Raw genomic sequence first — 21,772 nt, 5'->3', positions numbered from 1 at the left:
ACTAGCATCCACTGATCAATCTCTCACACAAACACACACACACACACGCTCACTTTCATGCATGTAAGCACCCATACACTCATGCACGGAGACAAAACAATAAACACATACACACATGCACACTTTTCTATTTTTTGTTAATTATATGTTTGTTTTAATTTTATACTCAAACAGAAAAAGCATTACTTAGCAAGTGTAAAACACGATCGATCTCGCTCTCACTTTCATACACACACACACACACACACACACACACACACACACACACACACACACACACACACACACACACACACGCATGCACACATGTTCACACACACTTTTCAATTTTTTGTTTTGTTTTGTTTTAATTTTACATTTGCTAAACATCAGAAGTTCTGCTTAGCAAGCATACAACAGATATGAGATTGTTAGCTCTCTTTCAGTCCATACTCCATGTCAGCTAAATATACTGCCATGGAGAGACAAACTCATTTTTCAGCAGGCAGTATCTGTAGATTAACACCCTGATGGGTACATTCATTTTGCAGTTAGGGTGCTGACCTACAGGTGGCCTCTTCTCTAAGATTCAAATAATGCATGTCTGCATGACCTTTGCTCAGCAAGTGCATGCAATATTTGTAGAGATGCTTGAGTAGCACATCAGTCTCTGGGCTAGAGAACTGCTCAGAATGTTGATCACTCACAAACTTGTACACCTGTGGGTGTGTCAGTCAGAATGTGTGAATGGGAATCTATAGGATACACAAACCTATTGTCACAGCTCCCCCTCTACCTGTGGAAGCTATTAGCCATTGCAGTTAGTACTATGCACAGCGCCGTTCTAATGTACATAGTATAAATATGTCTCACTCCCTTATGGGAATCTCTGCAAATGTATGATGTAAGTACTGTACAATATGATGTAAATTCCTAATTAAAATTTCAATATTTATAATGTTTAAGTCAAATATTGCAAACTCTGTAAATTAATTGTGTAAATACTATGCTATACTTCATTATTTGAATACCTAGTTCTTCAGGCTGGGCTGATTCTGAAATTAATCAGTATTAATCAGTGCACCTCCTGGGTAAAGAAATATAAATAAATAAACAAAATGTAATGGAGATTTTTCTCCCTGTTCTTCCACTAAAAAAAACGTATTTGTTCTACAATCCTTCTGGACTTTCCTGGAAAACAAAATGGAAATGAAATAATAAATAACTCATTAGCCTTGAAACCCAAAACTCTTGTGGCATGTTCTTCCCAAGGTTCGGGATGTTGAATGATACCTTTAGCAACAGCTGTTGATGTGAGCAGGACCTGCACAGGTACATCATCTCATTTTTAAGTGCCATTGCATTCTAGTATGTTAACTGTTGTACATAAATACTTAAGAGTACATGATTTGTTTTACATCAGAGAAATGTCACTTAAATATGACTGGGTGTCACACAACACAGGAACACCTTTCCTGGCAGTAAAGTGTGTATGACATCTGTCTTAGTTTACTGTACAATTGCAAATGTGTTTTCAGCATGTGTGTAATCACTTTTTCCTATAGTGTAATCCTTCTGCAGATCTAGTTATGGTAGAGGTAGTGGTAAAACTGTGGCCACCTGAGGCTGCACAAAGGCAAATGTCTCTTCTGCAAGATGACCAATGGTCACCAGGTCTGCTTCTGAGTAGGGAAATGATAGTCCCCATGCTGGAAATACATAGAACGCTTAGTTGTGATCTTTAATTCTGCTTTTCGGATGGGCAGTGAAGACTGATCTTCTTCATGTAGACAAGAGGGGTCTCTCCTTGTCTCCCAGCTTCAGTTATGGAGGCTGGTGGTTGATAAGGTGCACTATCATGAGGATGACTGCCTCACCAATGTGAAGTGGTATGGTTTGTGGAGTTCCACAAATGGCAGTGCCTACCCACTGGCCATAGATGGGAGCAAATGGCCATTAGCATCAAGCACTCAGATGAATGATGCCTGGATTTGTTGCTGTCTAGCCAGCCTGGCAACAGCAGTACCATACCCTACCCTACCTCCAAACTGGAGTTTTTTCCACCATTATGTGTCATGCTCCATTCCTTGTTCATTGTCCTACCCTCCCTACCACCATTAGTTCAACTTCTGCATGTCAATGTCTTTCCACTGTCCATCCATAAGGTGATGAGCCATCACATTCAGTTTAGTCCTGAAAATGCACATTGCTCTCTTTCCACCTGGATATTGTGTCACAGCTGATGGGAAATCTTAGACTATAATTATATTATTTAAAACTCCGCTAGAAAGGCTACTGGACTCCTACAAAGATGCCAGAGAAAGGACAATAGACTTCAGGGCTGTCTGGGGTATCTTACAGATTAAATCTATAAGTTCTGCAAATATAGACAGAATACATGTCTAGAAAACACTACTGTCAACTTTGTTAAGGCTGGTGTCCCTGTCACAGTGGGAATATGAATATTCAGAAAAGTTTCCTTGGAGCTACATATAAACCATTCCAATAAGCTCTGGTTACCACAAATTTCAGTACTTCCCAGAATACATATACTCTGAATGGGAAGCCCAATCACTTTTCTCCTCTACATTATGCACATTCTTAAGGAAATACTACAAGCTTCCTTGGGACAGACCTGTAGATGGGGAATGTGTCTATTTTCCAGATGACAGCATGTGGCTATAGTATCCTTCTTTCCTTGTCAGCGTGGAAAAGATTCTACCTCTTGTTAGTTGATAGTCCAAACAACTTATATTCATAACTTAACTATTTATGTTTCATTTTTTAAGTGTTTTATAGTCTGTTGTTCACTGACTGATATATTATCAATAGATTTTATGCTTAAAACAGGACTGACACTTGCAATCATATCAATTATTGTTAATATTGCATCTTTTAACTGTTGCATTTTGCTTGAATATCATTTCTGTCAGCTGTTTCTCAATATGCTCATAGATTTTTATTTGACCTTTGCAATAAAATCAAAACTTTTACATAACAAGTCAACACTCGTGTTTTTTTTTTCTTCCTTTTAAACAAGCATGTTTAGTTGACAGTTTAGCAAACAAAATGTAAAATAAATTAAAAAATTCTTACTGGTGCACATCACACTTGCATCCCTTGAATGTAAGCAGCTGTTTTGAAGCCATTTATCAGTGGAGCACTGAAATATGTCTTTCTCTTTACCACTGCAAATAATATTGTTTATCCAGCTGTATCCTGTTCCTGGTCCAAAGTATGCATTAGTATTTGCTAACAGTGCACCACCACACTTCAGCTGGTTACAGATAACATTTGCATCTCTCATATCCCAGGAACTATCGCAAATTGTTCCCCATTGAGAATTGACTGATACCTCCAATCTTCCTGAGCACTTCATAGTGTCCCCGTCAGCCAACCTTAGTGGCAATGTCGCTCCTGAAACAAAATTTCAGCACAAAAATTTCATAGAATTAATAAAACTTCTCGTGTTCTATAATGACATTCTCTAAAAGACTTGCATGTAGATAATGCTGCTTTCTGATTGTTTTTTTTTTTTTTAATTTTGTGTTCTTTCTGATCAAAGTATGCAGACTAAATATCAAGTTGTTTTGTGGTTTAACCAAATGTATAAAATGTTTCAAACCACTGAACCCACCACTAGAAATACAAACATTACACTAAGATGCCAGCTAACATTCAACATTGGAACAAGAGTCTCTGGTACACTCTGGCATATTGTAATTCCCCTTTATTGTACCATGCCATAATATTTTGATCCTTAAAATGTTACCTGTGTTTTAAGAAGATAAATAAACAATGCAAGGCTGCACAAAATTACCAGCCAGCATGGTGCCTCCTGGTATAATTTGGACAGAGGATGCCACCATCAACGCTGTGTCTTTGAATAAGTACTGCACATTTTTATTTTTATAAAACCGGAAACTGATAATAACTTCAAATGGCAATGCAGTTTAATTTAAACAAATCTAGTTTCAGTAATGATTAGAAATACAGGCATAATTAACACTTCACAAATATGAAGGTATAATGACGGACCCACACACTATAGAAATAAGACAAAATAATAACATTTCAAAAATATAAATAAAGGAATGTATGAATTAAATATTATTACATTTGCTAATGATATTTCAGTTACTATAATCAAAATTAATTCTTCATTAAATGAATCGTATGCGCATACTTATATGTAATAAAGAACTTCTTAAAATCTTAGTCCTAATTCTCAAAGCGAATAAAGCTACTGAATAAAGAACCGACTTAATATAATTCTAACTAAACGTAATTTAACATGGGACATGGGGTGGAAGGTTGGCAAAATGGTTAAGGTGTTTACCTTACAAACATAAGGTGTAGGGTTTGATTCTCAAACGGGGTAATTGGCTAGGATGAAAATGGCCCACAAGGGCAGTTAGCGTAGTACTAATCTATGAACATATGAACATTAAGTAAATAGAATATCTGGGAATCTGTCTAAGGTACAGCTCCCAGTGTTTTCTCCTGTCCACCTGATGAATCTGGGCATCTTGGGGCAATGCAGCATTTGCATCATGTACACAGACAACCCTCTCCTCCTACCACCCAACACTGCAACCTGTGAGAGATGCACTTATATAACCAACTGGAAGTAAAGATCTCTCCACCCAAGACTGGACTAAACAGTCAAGAGAAGAAGGTAAACACTTGCACCACACCACACTCATCACATACTCCCTTAAAGCCTACACCACCAAAACACACATAGAAACAGAAAACACACACCTACATTCATGGAGGCTCTCAAAAAAATCTGCCCAAGCAACAGGGACCTCCAAAGCAGAAACGCAAGCGACCTCCACCCCCCAACACAACCCAAATGACAGATGTCCTACAAACTCAATGTGTCACTCAACCATAGCCCATAAGGCATAACAATTTACCCAAAACTCTAGTCATAGGTGACTCTATAGTCAGGCACACTGATGTTCCACTCACTAGGCTAAACAAGGAGAAAGCTACTGTCAGCTGCCTGTCAGGTGCCAGGATCTGCCACATAACACATGCACTCAGGTCACTCCACAGCAAGTACAAATATGACTCTGTCATTGTCCATGTTGGTGTGAATGACCTGAGACGTACATCCCTGGACTACATGTAAAGAGACATGGAGGAGCTTTCTGATCTTGTAGCCCAGGCAGGTATGACCCTAGCCCTGAGTAGCATCCTGCCATCACCCAGAATGATACCACAGTACAAGGACAAAATGATTGACTTCAAGAATTGGCTAAGCTTCTGGTGTCATTCTAAAGGGATCCAGTATCTGTCTGCCTGGGATAACATGATCGACAAACCATGATACTTTGCCAGAGATGGCCTGCACCTGTCGCCCTTGGGATTCCAGATACTGGATAAAGCTCTTACCAACTCTATAGTGCCTTTTCTAGGCAAGATTCTAATGAAAAATTCACTACCGTAACAGGTACAAGCAAGCAAAATCTGAGGGTAATGCTACTTAATGGTAGAAGTCTAAACCTCCAAATGCACTCACTCGAGGCACTCCTTAAAATGGAGAACATCGACATCTGTGCAGTGACAGAGACCTGGTTCAAGGCTCCAGAGGGCACCCCTGCATTACCATGATATAATTCATAACACACCTTTCAGCCACCTAACCTGGACCGAAGCACTAAAGGCGGAGGCGTTTTCATATTCATTAAGGATATCCACACCTCCAGGCTAGTTGTTCAGCATAAATCATCTGAGATTATCCAAGTGCAACTAACTCTGGGCAAGACAGCAATGCAAATTGTAGCTAGCTACAGATCCCCCACCATGCCCCAGGATGCCCACTCCTCATTTCTTGATACACTGGAAAATATTAGGGTACAACCTAACACCCTAATAATGGGCGATTTCAACTACCCCACTACTAACTGGGAAAACTACTCATGTACCAACTCATGTGCTCAAAGTTTTCTGGAATTCATAAATTCCAATGCCTTGGATCAACTTATCCACACTCACACCAGGGGCAGCAATATCCTAGACCTGGTCATTACCAACATGGGCAACCGGTGTTCCACACCAGAGGTCAATTTCTCATTGGTCAGATCAGACCACAAACAAATCACATTAGACATCCACATCCTACCCCCATCCCCCATTATGGAAACCACCATAAATATATTCTCCAAAGCCAACTTCACGCTTCTTAAGACAGAAGTGGCAAACTTCATGACACCCATGCTGATGGACAATAGAGATATGACTGCTGAATCCTAAACAATTGCACTTTATAAGCACTTACATGAATGCATGGATCGTGCAATCCCTAGCAGAACCAAGATGCTATCCCCCCAAAAAGGAAGCCAATCTGGTGGTCCCCTGCTATAAACAAACTCTACAACAGAAGAAAGAAACTGTTGCAAAAAAGAGTAAAATCCCGTGATTGGGGGAACTCTGTGGTCAGCCCAGTAAGAAGCTGAGATCCCTCATAAAATCCTCAAAAGCTAGTTACGAAAACAAAATCACCACTGATTCTGTAGACAACCACAAAGCATTCTATAGCTATGCCAAGAATCTCAATGGCAACACTCAGATCTGCTCTAAGTTACAGCACAATGGCACTAAATATACAGAACCAACAGATATTGCCAGCATCCTGGCAGATAGGTTCAGTGCTAACTTTACCTCTCTCTCATCTCCTAAAGGGCCCATCTCTATACCGGAAGAATGCAAAGTACCTGTAATCATGGTTGCACAGGTAAAAAACACACTCTCCAAAATCAAGAACACAGCATCCATGGGACCTGAAAACATCCCAGGCTGCATTCTACATGAACTACAGAACAAACTGGCATCCCACCTAAGTACCATGTTCAATCATAGCCCCACCTCAGGCTTTGTGCCCACTGAATGGCGCACAGCAATGGTTATCCCACTCCACAAGGGGGGAGCCACCACAGCCCCCGGGAACTACCGCCCCATTAGCCTGACGAGCCTGGTCTGCAAAGCTATGGAATGTATCATCATGTAACTTATAAACAATGACATTGGTAATCTCCAAACTCTGAACCCTACCCAGTTCGAGTTTGTAAAAGGCAGATCATGCCTCCTAAACCTGAGAGACTTCTTTGAAGCGGTCACCAAAGCGTAGAGGAGGGTAAGGTGGTTTACACAGCCTATCTAGATCTCGCCAAGGCTTTTGACACCATCCCCCACTCTGGAATTATACACAAACTCACTAAACTAGGTATAAATCCCTATGTCACAAGATGGGTTGCCAACTGGCTCACTGACAGAACCCACACTGTGAAAGTAGCAGACTCAAAATCCAACTTCAGACCAGTGACAAGTGGAATACCACAGGGTTCAGTCCTAGGTCCTCTCCTGTTTGGTATCTACTTCTCTGAAGTACAGGCTAACACAGAAGATCTTTGGCTAACAAAGTTCACAGATGTCTGCAAACTAGGAGCCATAATCAAAACTCCTAACAATGTGGACATCCTACAAAAGGGCCTCACTGAGACAGATGCCTGGTGTCAAAGCCATGGCCTCAAGCTCAATGCCAAAAACTGCATTGTCATCTCTTTTGGTAAAAACTCTGTACCCATGAACTACCACATAGGCGGTAGCCTACTTAACATGAAAAGTGTGAGATAAGAGACCTTGGGACATAGGTGGACAGTAGTCTCTCCTTTGGCTCTGCTTGACAGGGGCAAAGGAAAATAATTTTCTTGTGTGGCAAAAGCCAGCGTACCATTTGACTAGGTTTATATAGGCCCTACAGCCAATAGCCTAGTACCTACCTATGAACCTATGATCCAGAAAGGGAATGTACATCAGTAGAAATGATATCTAAGTCAGTGTTGACTTCATTTAGTGTATAAACCAGACCATTTTTAAGAGAAGTATTACTCCCCCTCCATTTCTATATGTCCTAAGAAAACCTTCTCATATCCAGGGAGCAAAAAAATAGTTGTATGCCATGCTTCAGTTATTGCTATATGCAGTTTCTCTTGTTGTGAGACATAAAGTACATCATATTTACTTTAATATAGCTTTAGAATGTCATTACATTTTTGGTAGACTGAGACCCTCATTGCATCAGAAATGGTACTCATAAAAAATGTTTAACAAAGTAACCAATTTACTGTAAGTTGAGCTTGAACCATATTTACTTCAGTGCAACTGCCATTGGCATTCTTCTCTATAAGTAACAGATGATTTATTTAAGCAATAATCCATGTCTGGGTGTGGGTATTGCTGGATTTACCCATGGTAGATGTAGTTTCTTCATGAGGGCGAAGCCCGAGTGACCAAACAAATACAACTGTGGGTAAATCCAGCATTACCCACACCCAGAAGTGGGTTATTGCTATTATACAATGACATTATTTAAGAAAAAAAATACTTACTTTTCTTAAATAATGGCATTGTATAATGCCTCCGTGCTGCCCTTCTGCAGCTGTCACGGTTGGACAGTTGGACAGTTCTGATGTACTGCACATACGTATGCTTGCGCAGTACATCAGAGCTGTGTGTAGAGGAAGTAACGGAGATAGGAAGATCTCAGTTGCTTTTTTTAAAGTTGTCTTGCTATGTTAAATGAGTTTAACGTAGCAAGATATCTTTAAAAAAAGCAACGGAGAAAGGAAGATCTCTATTCCCTTTTTTAAACAAGTTTAACCTAGCGAGACAGCTTTAAAAAAAGCAATGGAGAAAGGAAGATCTCTATTTCTTTTTTTTAAGATAGCTCGCTATGTTAAACTCGTTTAACACAGCGAGATTACAGCAACGGAGCTCTTCTGTTCTCCGTTGCTGCCTAACACAAAAAAAAGTCAAGACTTATACTATTGGAAAAAGTCTGGGCGACCGGACCTTTTTCCATTAGTATAAGTCAAATTTACAATGAGCACACTGGTTGGGCTGGCCATTCAGCATGCATGTTTCATAATACTAATAGGCAGTCATTGTATAATATGAAATAATCCTACAGATATTTACCATTTGTTAAAACAAGGCAGCATTTAAATATATACATTCATTCCACTCTATAGTTAGGATTATTTCACCAAACATAAGCATTACTTTGCTATTTTCTAACAGTTCAATGATATCTAATACCACTGCTTTAATATGTTTTAATTGAGTTTTGTTCAAGTCATTAGTCCCACAGTGAATAAAGACCGTAGAATAAAATATCTTTCCCTTTAATAGATCTATTAAAAGACAAGGTAGATATGATCATTTAAATCCAACAAGCTAGAAACAATAAAATGAATAGTGCCAATATTCCACAAAGGTTTTCTTATATCCTTTATCACAGAATCAGTTAGCAATAGATTTTATTCACTTTGTGACATAACAATCAACTGATTGTCAGTGTCTTTATTTAGCAAACTTTTAGCATTAAATTAACATTCTTCTGAGAAGTTACAATACATTACCTCACCCTATACTCTTCTGTAAGTTTTTTTTTTTGCAACATATACTTTATTTTGATCTACCCCTTGAAATGGATGATATTTCTGTTTTTTAGAACTTGTTACAATTTCAGGATATAAATTGGGTAGGGAATAAAATTTAAGTAATTAGACCTGAGTCCATCATCAACAGGAATACTGTTTTGACAAAACTTTACTGACAGAAAACATTATGATTAAAATCAAAAGACCTTTCAACAGCTGGTTCTAATTCAGAACCAATCAGTTCTACAGGAACTTTATTTTTATACTCTTGAGTAGCTGAATTTGTAGTTAAATTACTATCTGAAACCAAAACCACAGTTAGGTTGTACCCTAATATTTTCCAGTGTATTGAGAAATGAGGAGTGGGAATCCTGGGGCATGGTGGGGGATCTGTAGCAAGCTACAATTTGGATTGTGGTCTTGCCCAGAGTTAGTTACACTTGGATAATCTCGGATGCATTATGCTGAGCAACTAGCCTGGAGGTGTGGATATCCTTAATGAGTATGGACATGCCTCTGCCTTTAGTGTTTTGGTCCGGGTTAAGTGGCTGAAAGGTGTGGTATGAATTATAGCCTGGTAATGCAGGGGTACTCTCTGGAGCCTTGAATCGGGTCTCTGCCACTGCACAGATGTTGATGTTCTCCATTTTCAGGAGTGCCTCGAGAGAGTGCATTTTGAGGTTTAGACTTCCAGCATTGAGTAGCAATACCCTCAGATTTTTCTTGCCTGTACCTGTTTGGGTAGTGAATTTGTCATTTGAACCTTGCCTAAAAAAGGCACTATAGCAGTGGCTAGAGCCTTAACCAGTATCCAGAATCCCAGGGGCGACAGTTGCAGGCCATCTCTGGCAAAGCATCGTGGCTTGTCGATCATGTCATCCCAAGCAGACAGATACTGGATCCCCTTAGAATGACACCAGAAGCTTAGCCAATCGTTGAAGTCAATCATTTTGTCCTTGTACTGTGGTATCATTCTGGGTGATGGCAGGATGCTACTCAGGGCTAGGGTCATACCTGCCTGGGCTACAAGATCGGACTGCTCCTCCATGTCCCTTTTCATGTAGTCCAGGGAGGTACGTCTCAGGTCATTCACACCAACATGGACAATGACAGAGTCATATCTGGACTTGTTGCGGAGTGACCTGAGTGCATGCATTATGTGGCGGATCCTGGCACCCGACAGGCAGCTGACAGTAACTGTCTCCTTGTTTAGCCTGGTGAGTGGAACATCAGTGTGCCTGACTATAGAGTCACCTATGATTAGAGTGTTGGGTACGTTGTTATGCTTTATGGGCTGTGGTTGAGTGGCACACTGAGTTTGTGGGCTATGTGTCATTTGGGTTGTGTTGGGGGGGGGTGGAGGTTGCTTGTGTTTCTGCTTTGGAGGTCCCTGTTGCTTGGGCAGGTTTTTACTGAGAGCCTCTGTGAATGTAGGTGTGTGTTTTGTGTTTCTATGTGTGTGTTTTGGTGGTGTAGGTTTTGAGGGACTATGTGCTGAGTGTGGTGTGGTGCAAGTGTTTACCTTCTCCTCTTGACTGTCTAGCCCAGTCTTGGGTGAAGAGAGATTTGCTCCCAGTTTGGCTATATAAGTGCATCTCTCACAGGTTGTAGTGTTGGGTTGTAGGAGGAGAGGGTTGTCTGTGTATATGAGGCAATTCCTGCATTGCCCCAAGATGCCCAGATTCATCAGGTAGACAGGAGAAAACACCGGGGGCTGACCCTTAGACATGCCTGGATAGGTGCTTATTTGTTAAGTACTAGAAACTGTTTTCCTCTAGACAGTGAGGAAAGTTGAGTGCTGTAGTAATTTGTAGCTTATTTAGTGCTTACAATAAGTTCTGAACAAGTGCTGAAACAAAAAACTAGCTAGTTCTAAGAAAGAAAATTAAGCTAGAAGGCTTTCCTCCAACACAGAAAGGCTTGGGCCCATAGACTCCTACAAATCGCCCTATACACAGCAAATCTATATCCAGGCTAGACTACCCACAGGAAAGGCAGGAAACAAGCTTAGAAATAGTTTTTTTTTTTTTTTTTTTTTTTTTTTTGATTTTTTTTTTTAGTTTGTTTACTTTGTCCACACTCACAAAATTTTGTCATAGTAGACAAACAATGAGCAGCTTGTTACAACATTCTCAGTAAGCATATAAAAAAAAAATAAAATCTTCCATCTTTAAAAGAGCAGTTTCTCAATAACACTGTAGATTCACTGCTACCTCCCCAGATGTTTTCATCTTCAATGTAATATTTTCCAGCTGCAGGACTATTTGAAAATCTTGGTTTCTATGAAGTAAGAAACTCATGCTGTAGCATAGTCCAGACACAGGCATGCTGCTTCTAGAAATCTGTTTCTAATGGTTTGTTTTTTCTAAGCACGTTTTCCAGGCTATCTTGGATTGGAAGGGGTCTATTTGCACTTTTGTCAGATTTGTGCTGGTTGGGAAATGTCTGGTAAAGGTAGGCACATATAGGGCTTGGAACATGCATAATCATTGGTTCTTTTGAATCTTTATAAAGTTTTTCAGGTTTTTTGCTTCTGGTATTTAAGCCCTCCATTTGAGCAGGTTTCTGCTTGTTTGCACGTCGTGCAGCACTGCACACTGCTGCACAGTTGTGTGCCAAAGCGAGACAGTTAAATTCAACTGATTTTCCCTAAAACCCAGGCAAAAATATCCATCCACTGAGCCCCTCCGTGATCGATTCTGAATAGCCACTGCTAGTGACAACATTCTTCAACATAGCATTAAGGACAGTTGGACTACCCTTGTTTCTCATGCGAACCTTGTTGACTTGGGTCTCTTGAGGCAGTGTAACAATTCCCTCATGTATTTTTACTTTCACCAAGGCAAAATATATCTTCCTAGGTGAAAGTAAAAATGCATTCCAAACCTCAACCCAAGCTGGAAGTAGTAACTGCACCAAAGCTTACACTAAAGCCCTATATAATCACTTGCAGAAGTGTATAAACTCAGCAGTATCAGAAAGAACCAAAGCCAGAGTCCCAAGTAAAAACAAGCTGCCATAGTAGACATCTATCATCAACAAACTTTACAATAAATGCAAAAAGTTGCTGTCCAAGAAAAAAAGGCAAGACACCAACAATGGAAAAGCACCCTGCTCAGCCTCAAAAGGCAAATAACACAACTTATCAGATCCTCCCAGGGCTCCTTTGGGAGAAACTTAGCACGTATGACCAAAGATAACCACAAGGCCTTTTACAGCTATGTATATAAGCTAAAGGGTAGGCCCCAAGCATGTTCAGAACTAGTGGCCAATGGTATCATTCACACTGACCCCACAGAATTAGCAAACCTGCTTGTGGATAGGTTTGGCAAAAACTTCACTCCCTTAACCCCTCCTAATTTACAACAAACCTTCCCCCAAACTTCCCTCCTCCACTCTACATATCTAAAAAACAGGTCCACAAAGCCTTGTCCAAGGCAAAAAACCATGTGGTCTTCTAAATGGGCATCACCACTAAGTATCATTTTCAATCATAGCCTAACCACAGGCTTTGTTCCTGCAGAATGGAGAACAGAAACACTTATTCCCCTCCACAAAGGTTCGCTAACAGCACACCAGGGAATTACAGACCCATAAGCCTAACCAGCCTCATCTGTATGGCCATGGAATGTACCATTATGGACCTTAAAAATAAAGACATAGGTGACCACCAAACCCTGAAGCCTACCCAATTTGGCTTCGTGTAGGGTTGATCCTGCATGTTAAATCTGGTGGATTTCTATGAAACTGTGACCGAGATCATTGACGAGGGCAAATCTGTGCACACAGCATACCTTGACCTGGCAAAGGCTTTCAATACAATCCCCCATTCAGGCATTAATGATAAACTTAGCAAACTGAATGTAAACCCCTTCATTGTAAGATGGGTTGCCAACTGGCTCATAAACCGGACACACACTATCAAAGTGGTTGACTTCACATTAACCAGCAATACTTTTACCAGTGGAGTGCCACAGGGGTCAGTGCTGTCCCCCTACTGTTTGGTATATACTTCTCAGAAGTTCAGGTCAAAACTAAGGGGCTGTGGCTGATCAAGTTTGCAGACAACTGCAAACTAGGTGCGATCACTGAATCCCCAAATGATGTCACTATAATCCAGGAGGGTCTCACGTAGACTAACGACTGGTGTATTAGTCACAGTCTCAAACTGAATGCAAAGAAATGCATCATCATTCCCTTCAGCACAAACAATATCCCCTCACACTATCAAATCAAAAACAATGCCCTAAGTACCCATGAAGTGGCAAGGGTCCTGGGATCACTAGGTGACTGCAACCTTAACTTCAACCACCATATCTCTACTGTAGTAAGGAAAGCCTTCTATGTAGCATACTTGATTGGTAAACGCATTGCCTCAAGAGCAAAAGAATTTATAATGCCCCTATATTCGGCAGTTATAGGGCCCATAATTGAGTATAATGCCCCCATTTGGCATGCACCATACTAAGCACCTGAAGTGATTAGAGAGACCTCAGAGGTTTCTAACAAATAAGATCAAGGGGCTCCAGCATGTACCCTACACAGATTGAATAAAGTCCCTGTCACTATACTCTGTATCATATTGACATCTTAGAGGAGACTGGAGGGACAGATTTATCTCTCAGTAACTGCCCCATCTTTGGAACAAGCTATCAATTCATGTGAAACACAGCACCTCTATGACACTGTTGAAGAGGAACCTTCTTAGTAGGGATAGAGCCTACAACCCTACTGGACATAAGTAGTCATCCTTAAATGCAATCTTGGATATTGACTAGCATTTCTGTGGTATTACATTGTAATGAAATGGCTAAGCTTAAAATTACCTCTGGTCAATAGCCTAGTAATCTCATAAGACCCTATGATCCTGCTGCATGGAAATACAGTAACCTATCCATTTACTTAGAGAGTGAAGCATTGTGGTTTCAGTCTTCATTATGTTATGGCACAGATTTTCTGCTCCAAAAAAATTTTCATGGAGCCAAACTTATCAACAAATTAAAATGCAAAGCAACACACTTTTTATGCATCAGAATTTGCATACATTAGCATTGTATGTGGCAAGGAAGTTATATACAGCATCTTGGATTTATTGCCTACACATACTTCAGAACATTACCAATGCACTAATTCTGATTCATATAAACCTTCAGTGCCATGATGTACATTTATAAGTTAATTGGTTTTGTAGCTAGTCTAATGATGTAGTAGAAACCACAAAATGAAATGCAAGGAAACACAATACATCTAATACAGTGGAAGACAATGCCTAGTTGCATAACATTGTGCACCTGGCGTAAGCCAGGGAACTTTGTTAGCTAGGCTTACTTAGGCCCTTGGGCCGATAGCCTAGTACCTACCTATCAACCTATGGAGTTCACTACTGTAAGCTGAATGAAGTCACTAAAACAGCAGGCTAAATGAAAACAGTCTTCAGCTAAAAGACTTCAGTGTTCCAAAAACTGCAGAGATGGTCAAGAGGAAATATACAGTGGTTTGGTTACGTATGCAGGAAAGTGAAAGATGACTTATTAAAATATATTTGGAAGACATGGAATGAAGACAAGAGTAGACAAGGATGTCCATGCAAGAGACGGATGGATTGTGAGAGCCAGGTATGACTACTGGAACTGAAAAGAGAGAAATAGCAAATGCTGATGCAACACACTGACGTTGTAGGAAATTGGAAAAACATGGGTTGATATTGTTGATGTTTCTAACCATTGATGGACTCAAGAACCACTTACAGGACATCAGTATATAGTCCAAAAATCTATGTAGTTGAGAGCTTTTACAAATAGATTTATTCACAGAGATTAAACTCGTTCATCTTTGCAGATAAGTCTTCATCAGAATCTGAGATTCTACCAAGGGATCTAGTTCACTGAAGCAGGTGGCAAATAAATGATCTTCCTGGGAAGTTGTTCCAGTCAACTCAACTTTTAGGATTTAAGAACATTTTAAGCTCTGTGTATCTTTAAAACTTGGAAATACCGTTTAACATTAACAGAGTGCTCAGGGGTTCTATTGTGCTCAGCCCCTAAACAAATAGTTTCACCTGTGAACTCCCTTTTCACAAGCACATTTAGATGGCAGTTATGCTAGAAGTACAGAAAGTTTGGACCATAAAAATACCTGCAGGAGAAAAAAATTACAATAATATGAATTGCAAAATGTAAAAGCAATAAACATTACAATGAATTAGAAAGGGAGAGACAGAGAGGGAGAGAAAGGAAGTTCCTTAGCAACAAAGACCAAAAAGCTGGAATATGTTAAAATCATCAGGATTAAAAGATATACAGCTAGTACTTAAAAAAAGATGATATGCAGTATAAAGTTATGCATTTTGGAAAAGGGAAGTGGGATTCAACATATGTGAGACGTTTTTATAGATTCTTAGCTTCATATGTATATACTAAGCTAGCCATTTTAAGCATAGCCAGATTCCCTTTTTGAGCTTGAAATTGCCTATCCCATTTGGCTATAGTTTGACCTTACCCATTGCATGGTCAATAATGATATATTACCCTTCATGACAATAACTGGGATCATAGATTACATAGTTTGACGGGATCTATGTATGGGATAAATAGTTTAGGAGCTGCATCTGTCCAGTGGTAATGCAGGGGGCTGTCCTGGGGTAAAGTTTCTGTTTTCAATCCATAGATATCATACATATAAGTTGTGCTTGAGAATGAACAGGAATGAACTTTGTTTTATTTAGATGGGGATATTTTGTGATAAGCAGAGCTTCTCCTCTGACATCACAGTTTCTTTGCTTGTCTGTAACACGATCCTTTCATCTGCAGCACATATCCAAGCAGTCTTGAAAGTTTATGCCCTCCCATATCAAACCATGCATGCTACAGTACACAGCAGATGGCAGCCTTGATAAAAATAGCAATCTCATGATGTGTTACAGATGTCTTATTACTAAAAGAACCACTCTGACGTCAAGATGCAAAACACTGATCATTTTCCAAGATGGTTTTCACTCATTTGGATTGACAGAAATAAAATGTTCACTTTTCAACAAACTGTACAAATAGCCTATGGGAAAGATGTTACAGATAAGTGATGTAAATCAAAAGTACAAATGTCCCCAAAATAAATGTTATGATGTATTTCAATTATGTTTCTTAGTCTGTCCAAGTACAAGCTCACAAGATCAGTTTTGGTAGTCTTTGCTCCAGCCTGCAGCTGTTTTCAGCTAACTCTGTTACTCATATATTATTTTCTTCTATTTTACACTGAATATGATATAATACCTATAAATGGTGTATAACTGTTTCATGCAAGTCTTCTTCACCAGAATGTCATCTATTTTTCTGCACATGTGCCTGAATCACTACAATCTGTTTTTTTTTCCTTATCTGTAATTATAGCTCATGGGCTTCTGCTCTTATACCATAATTTCATTGTTGGTCCTGCAGTGCACATCCTACCACCAATGTCAGGCACTTAACTCCATCACTTCTACCTTGCTCATCTGCTCTGCCTTTACTGCCCAGGTGTCTGTACCGTGCAGTAGTACTGGTCACACCACAGTTTAGTGCATCTTACTTTTCAGCTTCTTTGCCACACTTCTGTCACACACACCAACCGTGACACTCTGTACCATTTGGCAACAGTCCTTCTGATTCTAGTTTTGACCTCCACATTTAGACTTGCCTTCTCCATAACTACCCCACTAAGATAATTAAAGCTGTTAACATATTGCACTATTTTCTCTTGTACGTCAATATTCAGGTGCCTCTGATTTCCCTTATTTACTGCCATGATGACTGTCTTATCTGTACTCAGTTTAATGCAATGTGCCTTCAGTTTGCATTCTTTTCCCCTATCATTCGCAGAAGTTCTCATCCAGTATCTTCTTGCAATGATATGCTGTTGGCATACACCATCACTGTCTCCTTTTACCTGTTTGCTAATATAATTTATCAACAGTATGAACAGCAGTGGACTCATTGTTAATCCCTGATACATACCTACTCCCAGTGTGAGTCCAAACACTGTTCACACTTAGGTTATTGGTCATTTTGCATAGCCTGCATAAAGTAAAGTATTGCTTCTGAGATTTTGAATTATCACAGCACAAACCAAATCAGCTATCTTGCGACCTTGTCATATGATTTCTCCAGGTTTGGGAAAGTCCAACTGGACTTTTTCTTATCTTTAGCTTCTTTTCAACTATCCATCTCACTGCAAACATTGGGACAAGTATAAACTCTAACTGATTTACGGGAGTTAGAGTTTAAATAAAATACAGATTTATGGTCTACTGAGATAATTATTGATTAAGGGATGGATGGTACAGTTATATGTGTATACCTTTTGTGAAATTCTGGATGGTTTATGACCACAATCCTTAAAGAATCTATGAAAACAAGCATGGGAATCACCTAGACCAAGTGGTGCTCCAGTACATGTCACTAACATGTTATATCTTACAGACTCTAGACAGCTCAGCTTATTCATATATTGCCAGGATTTACAGCTGTCTATGTGCACTTTTTTTAAAGTTCATCAGAAGCATCAAAACAAGGGTTTTTTGCTTTCTCACTCCTGCCCTTCAATTACAGAAATTCATTGCAGGATAAGATCTGAGCAGGCTCGCGGTGTCGTCAGAGAGTGTAAGACTTTTTGCACAATGACTGGTACAGGCCATAAGAAAAACTCAGTTTTTACACCACCAGTTTAGGCCTACAATTTACTCAATTGCAGCATTCATTTTACATGCATTTATTACAAGGCTCAAAGGCTCACAGGAAGCGGCTAGGCACACAGTTCGAGAAACACTTTGCTCAACTCTTAGATGCTTATTACTTGCATTCATAGGTTTATAGGTAGCTACTAGACATACGGTCCAAGAGCACATCAAGGACTCTAGCTCAACTTCCCAATTCTCGCAGAGCACTGCCCACTAAAGTGACTTACTCAGAATCACATGGTAGGCAAAGAGAAGCTGAAGAAGTCAAAGCTTGGATTACAGTAAGAAGCTTGTTAACATCTTATAGCCTTAATCATCTGTGGTAATTTCCAGAATAAAAAAGATAAGTGCATTCCTATACAAGCAGACACATTCTTGGCCAGCAGGGTGAAAAAACAAGATATCCACCTGCTTGACCATATTTGTTTATCATGTATTTAGTGGGAAACTACTATTTCTACTCCCATGAACCTCTGACCTCAGCTACTACCTAAACCACCACTGTTTACCAGAGTCAGATCATAGACAAATGGGGCCCTAGTCAAGGTAATGAATCATCCCCTGCCCCACCAGCAGCCCCCCCAAGCAGCACCCTTCAACCATTCCAGTTTCCCATTACTTGGCTATTTCTCCCCAGTTACCATAATGTTGAAACCTGTTAGTGTGCGCCCTATTTTCTTCTTTCCTTCTACGATAATTAGAGATATTTAAAACTTTTATTTCAAATTTTGTAGCACAGGCACTGATAGCCATTTGCTGAGCAAAACAATACAGTCTCATAATGAAAGAAAACTTAGCATGAACAGCAAGTTTCTCTGCCCTTGAAACTCACATACATTGAAATGGCATTGAATCCCACATTTAAATAAAATGCTTCTGGCTAGTAATATATTAAGTTTACCCTTGGGCTTTTTTCAAACTATATGCTCCTCTTATACATTTTAAGGGCTGTGCATTCATACATGCATTTGTTCACTGAATTGCCTTCCTGATTGTATTAAATTATATTCCTTGTATGATGCAGCACTAATTGTTAATGTGTTTTAAATTTGTAGCTTTGAAAATTTTTTCTGGTAACCAATGAAACAAAATGTATGACCACTGATAAAACTACCCATTACAGAATATTTCACAATGAAAGGCCACTCAGACTTCTGTCATTACAATCCACAGAATGTCATTCAAAATACACAAAAAAATGTAAAAGTCATCTGAATTATTCCATATTAAACACATCTATAACTAATGAAGCAGTTGCCTCTGGCAGACAACTTTACATTTCAGTTCTTCATTTACAAATTCAGTGCCTGCTGCCCTTGAAGAATAAATTGCCTATGTTACATTCAAAAAAATGGTAAGCTGGTAATATTGCAATAGGGATTGACTGTCAAACCAGCAACAGGTTTATAATTACTAGGCATCTCATAGGTTTGTACGTTCATAGGTATGTACTAGGCTAATGGCCCCAGAGCCTTTACAAACTTAGCCCATAGGATTACCCTGGCATCATGCTGCCCGACCTTAGTTCCCAGAGCCTTTGTCGAGTAAAGCCATTGGAGTGATCAGCGGAGTGAATTTTCTATTTACCATCTACTCATCAAGATTTCTCTTGAAGAGCACCAGTGAGGTGCCCTGTTTGACGTGTATGTGAAGTGTATTCCATATCATGGGCAGTCTCTGGGTTATGAACCTGTCCCTCCAGCTTGTTCTGTTGATTGTGGTAATGAGGTTGAGGTCTCTGGAGCATGTGGTGCGGAGGGATTGGGATTTCTTTAGATGTAACATTTCAAACAGAGTTGGCTCAGACATGGATTTATAAGTCAAGCAGAGATCACCTCTAAGTAGGCAATATGAGACAGAGAATAGTTGGAGTTTTTTGAGTCTGTCCATATAGGACAAGTGTTTAAGGCCTAGGATCCTCTTTGTGAGGTACTTTTGTGGCCTCTCCAGTTGTTGCAGGTGTCTAGTGAGGTACATGCCAAATGGAGCATTGTACTCAATGATTGGCCTAATAAGGGAAGAGTAGACGGAGACAATGACCTCTTTCTTCCTGGATGCAAAACCCTTAGTAATGAGATGTGTCACATAGAAGGACTTTGACCACAGTGGCAATGTGGTGGTAAAAAGAGAGGTTGCTGTCCACCTGTGTTCCCACATCTCTTATAACTCCTTCTATGTTCAGTGGACTACCATCGATGTGGTAATTCATGGGAACCAAGTTTTTCCCAAAGGGGATGATGACACATTTTTTGGCATTGAGCTTAAGGCCATGGTTCTGACACCAGCCATTGGCCTCAGTGATGCCTTAATGTAGGATGTCAACATCACTTGGGTAGTTAATAATAGCTCCCAACTTGCAATCATCTGCAAACTTTGTCAGCCAGAGTCCCTTCATGTTGGCTTGGACTTCAGAGAAGTAGATACAAAACAGGAGAGGACCGAGGACCGAACCCTGTGGCACTCCACTCATGACAGGTTGGCAGTCTGACTTGTAGTTAGCTACTTTCACACTGTGGGTTCGATCTGTGAGCCATTTTGCAACCCACCTAGTGATATAGGGATTGATGCCTAGCTTAGTGAGTTTTTCTATGATTCCTGTGTGGGGAATGGTATCAAAGGCCTTGACCAGATCAAGATAGGCTGTATGAACCACGTTGCCTTCATCCACAGCTCTGGTGACTGAATCAAGGAAGTCAACCAGGCTGAGCAGGCATGATCTACCCTTCACAAAACCAAACTGTGTGGGATCCAGAGTTTGGAGATTCACTATATCCTTGTTTATTAGGCCCATAATGATGCATTCCATAGCTTTGCATATCAAACTCATCAGGCTAATGGGGCGATAGTTCCAAGGGTCTGTAGTCAGTCCTCCTTTGTGGAGAGGGATGACTGTAGCAGTGTGCCATTTGGTACGGACAAAGCCTGAGGTGAGGCTGTGATTGAACAGGGCACAGGTGTGATGCCAGTTCACTCTGTAGTTCATGTAGAATACAACCAGGGACATTGTCAGGTCCCACAGAAGCTGTATTCTTGGCCTTGGACCAACTTGTGCAGCAATAATACTGGGTGTCTGGCAATCTGCTGGCATTGTGACTGGTCTTTTGGTGGTGGAGAGAGGGGTAAAGTTGGCACTGAATCTGTCGGCTTGCATATTGGCAATATTGTTTGGCTCGGTATAGGAGATACCATTGTGCAGTAACTCAGAGCAGTTCTGGTTATTGCTGTGGAGATTCTTTACATAACTATAGAAGGCCTTGTAGTTGTCTTTACTATCTGCTGCAATTCTGTTTTCATAGCTAGCTTTAGAGGATTTGATGAGGGATCTCAACTTTTTGTTGAGGCTGATAAGGGAGTTTTTCCAGTCTTGGGACTTCACCTTATTTCACATCAGTTTCCTCCTTCTGTTGTAGAGTTTGTTTATGGCAGGGGACTACCAGATTGGCTTCCTTTTTTTTGGAGGAGAGTGTCTTGGTTCTATTGGGTATGGCGAGATCCATGCATTTGTGTACGTGTTTGTACAGTGCATTGGTGGATGATTCAGTGGTCATGCAACTATTCTCCATTTGCATGGGTGCCGTGAAGTTAGCCACCAAAGGAGGGCACACTCATGAGTGCAGCATCCTCATCCCCA

General features: G+C 40.1%; 1 protein-coding gene across 1 annotated transcript in view; it reads right to left on the bottom strand.

Annotated features, from left to right (window-relative positions):
• LOC122795061 (deleted in malignant brain tumors 1 protein-like) overlaps window positions 1-21,772 on the bottom strand; it is a 134,403-nt gene that overhangs the window by 34,058 nt on the left and 78,573 nt on the right. The window contains exon 3 of the mRNA XM_044063637.1: window positions 3,076-3,396. Within this exon, the coding sequence (XP_043919572.1) occupies window positions 3,076-3,396 (321 nt within the window). The remainder of the gene's footprint in view (window positions 1-3,075; window positions 3,397-21,772) is intronic.

The sequence above is a fragment of the Protopterus annectens genome, chromosome 2.part1, assembly GCF_019279795.1.
Source record: "Protopterus annectens isolate FY-2018-M chromosome 2.part1, PAN1.0, whole genome shotgun sequence".
Lineage (NCBI taxonomy): Eukaryota > Metazoa > Chordata > Ceratodontiformes > Protopteridae > Protopterus > Protopterus annectens.
Note: the sequence above shows the minus strand (reverse complement) of the source record. Positions and strands in the feature narration are given on the sequence as shown.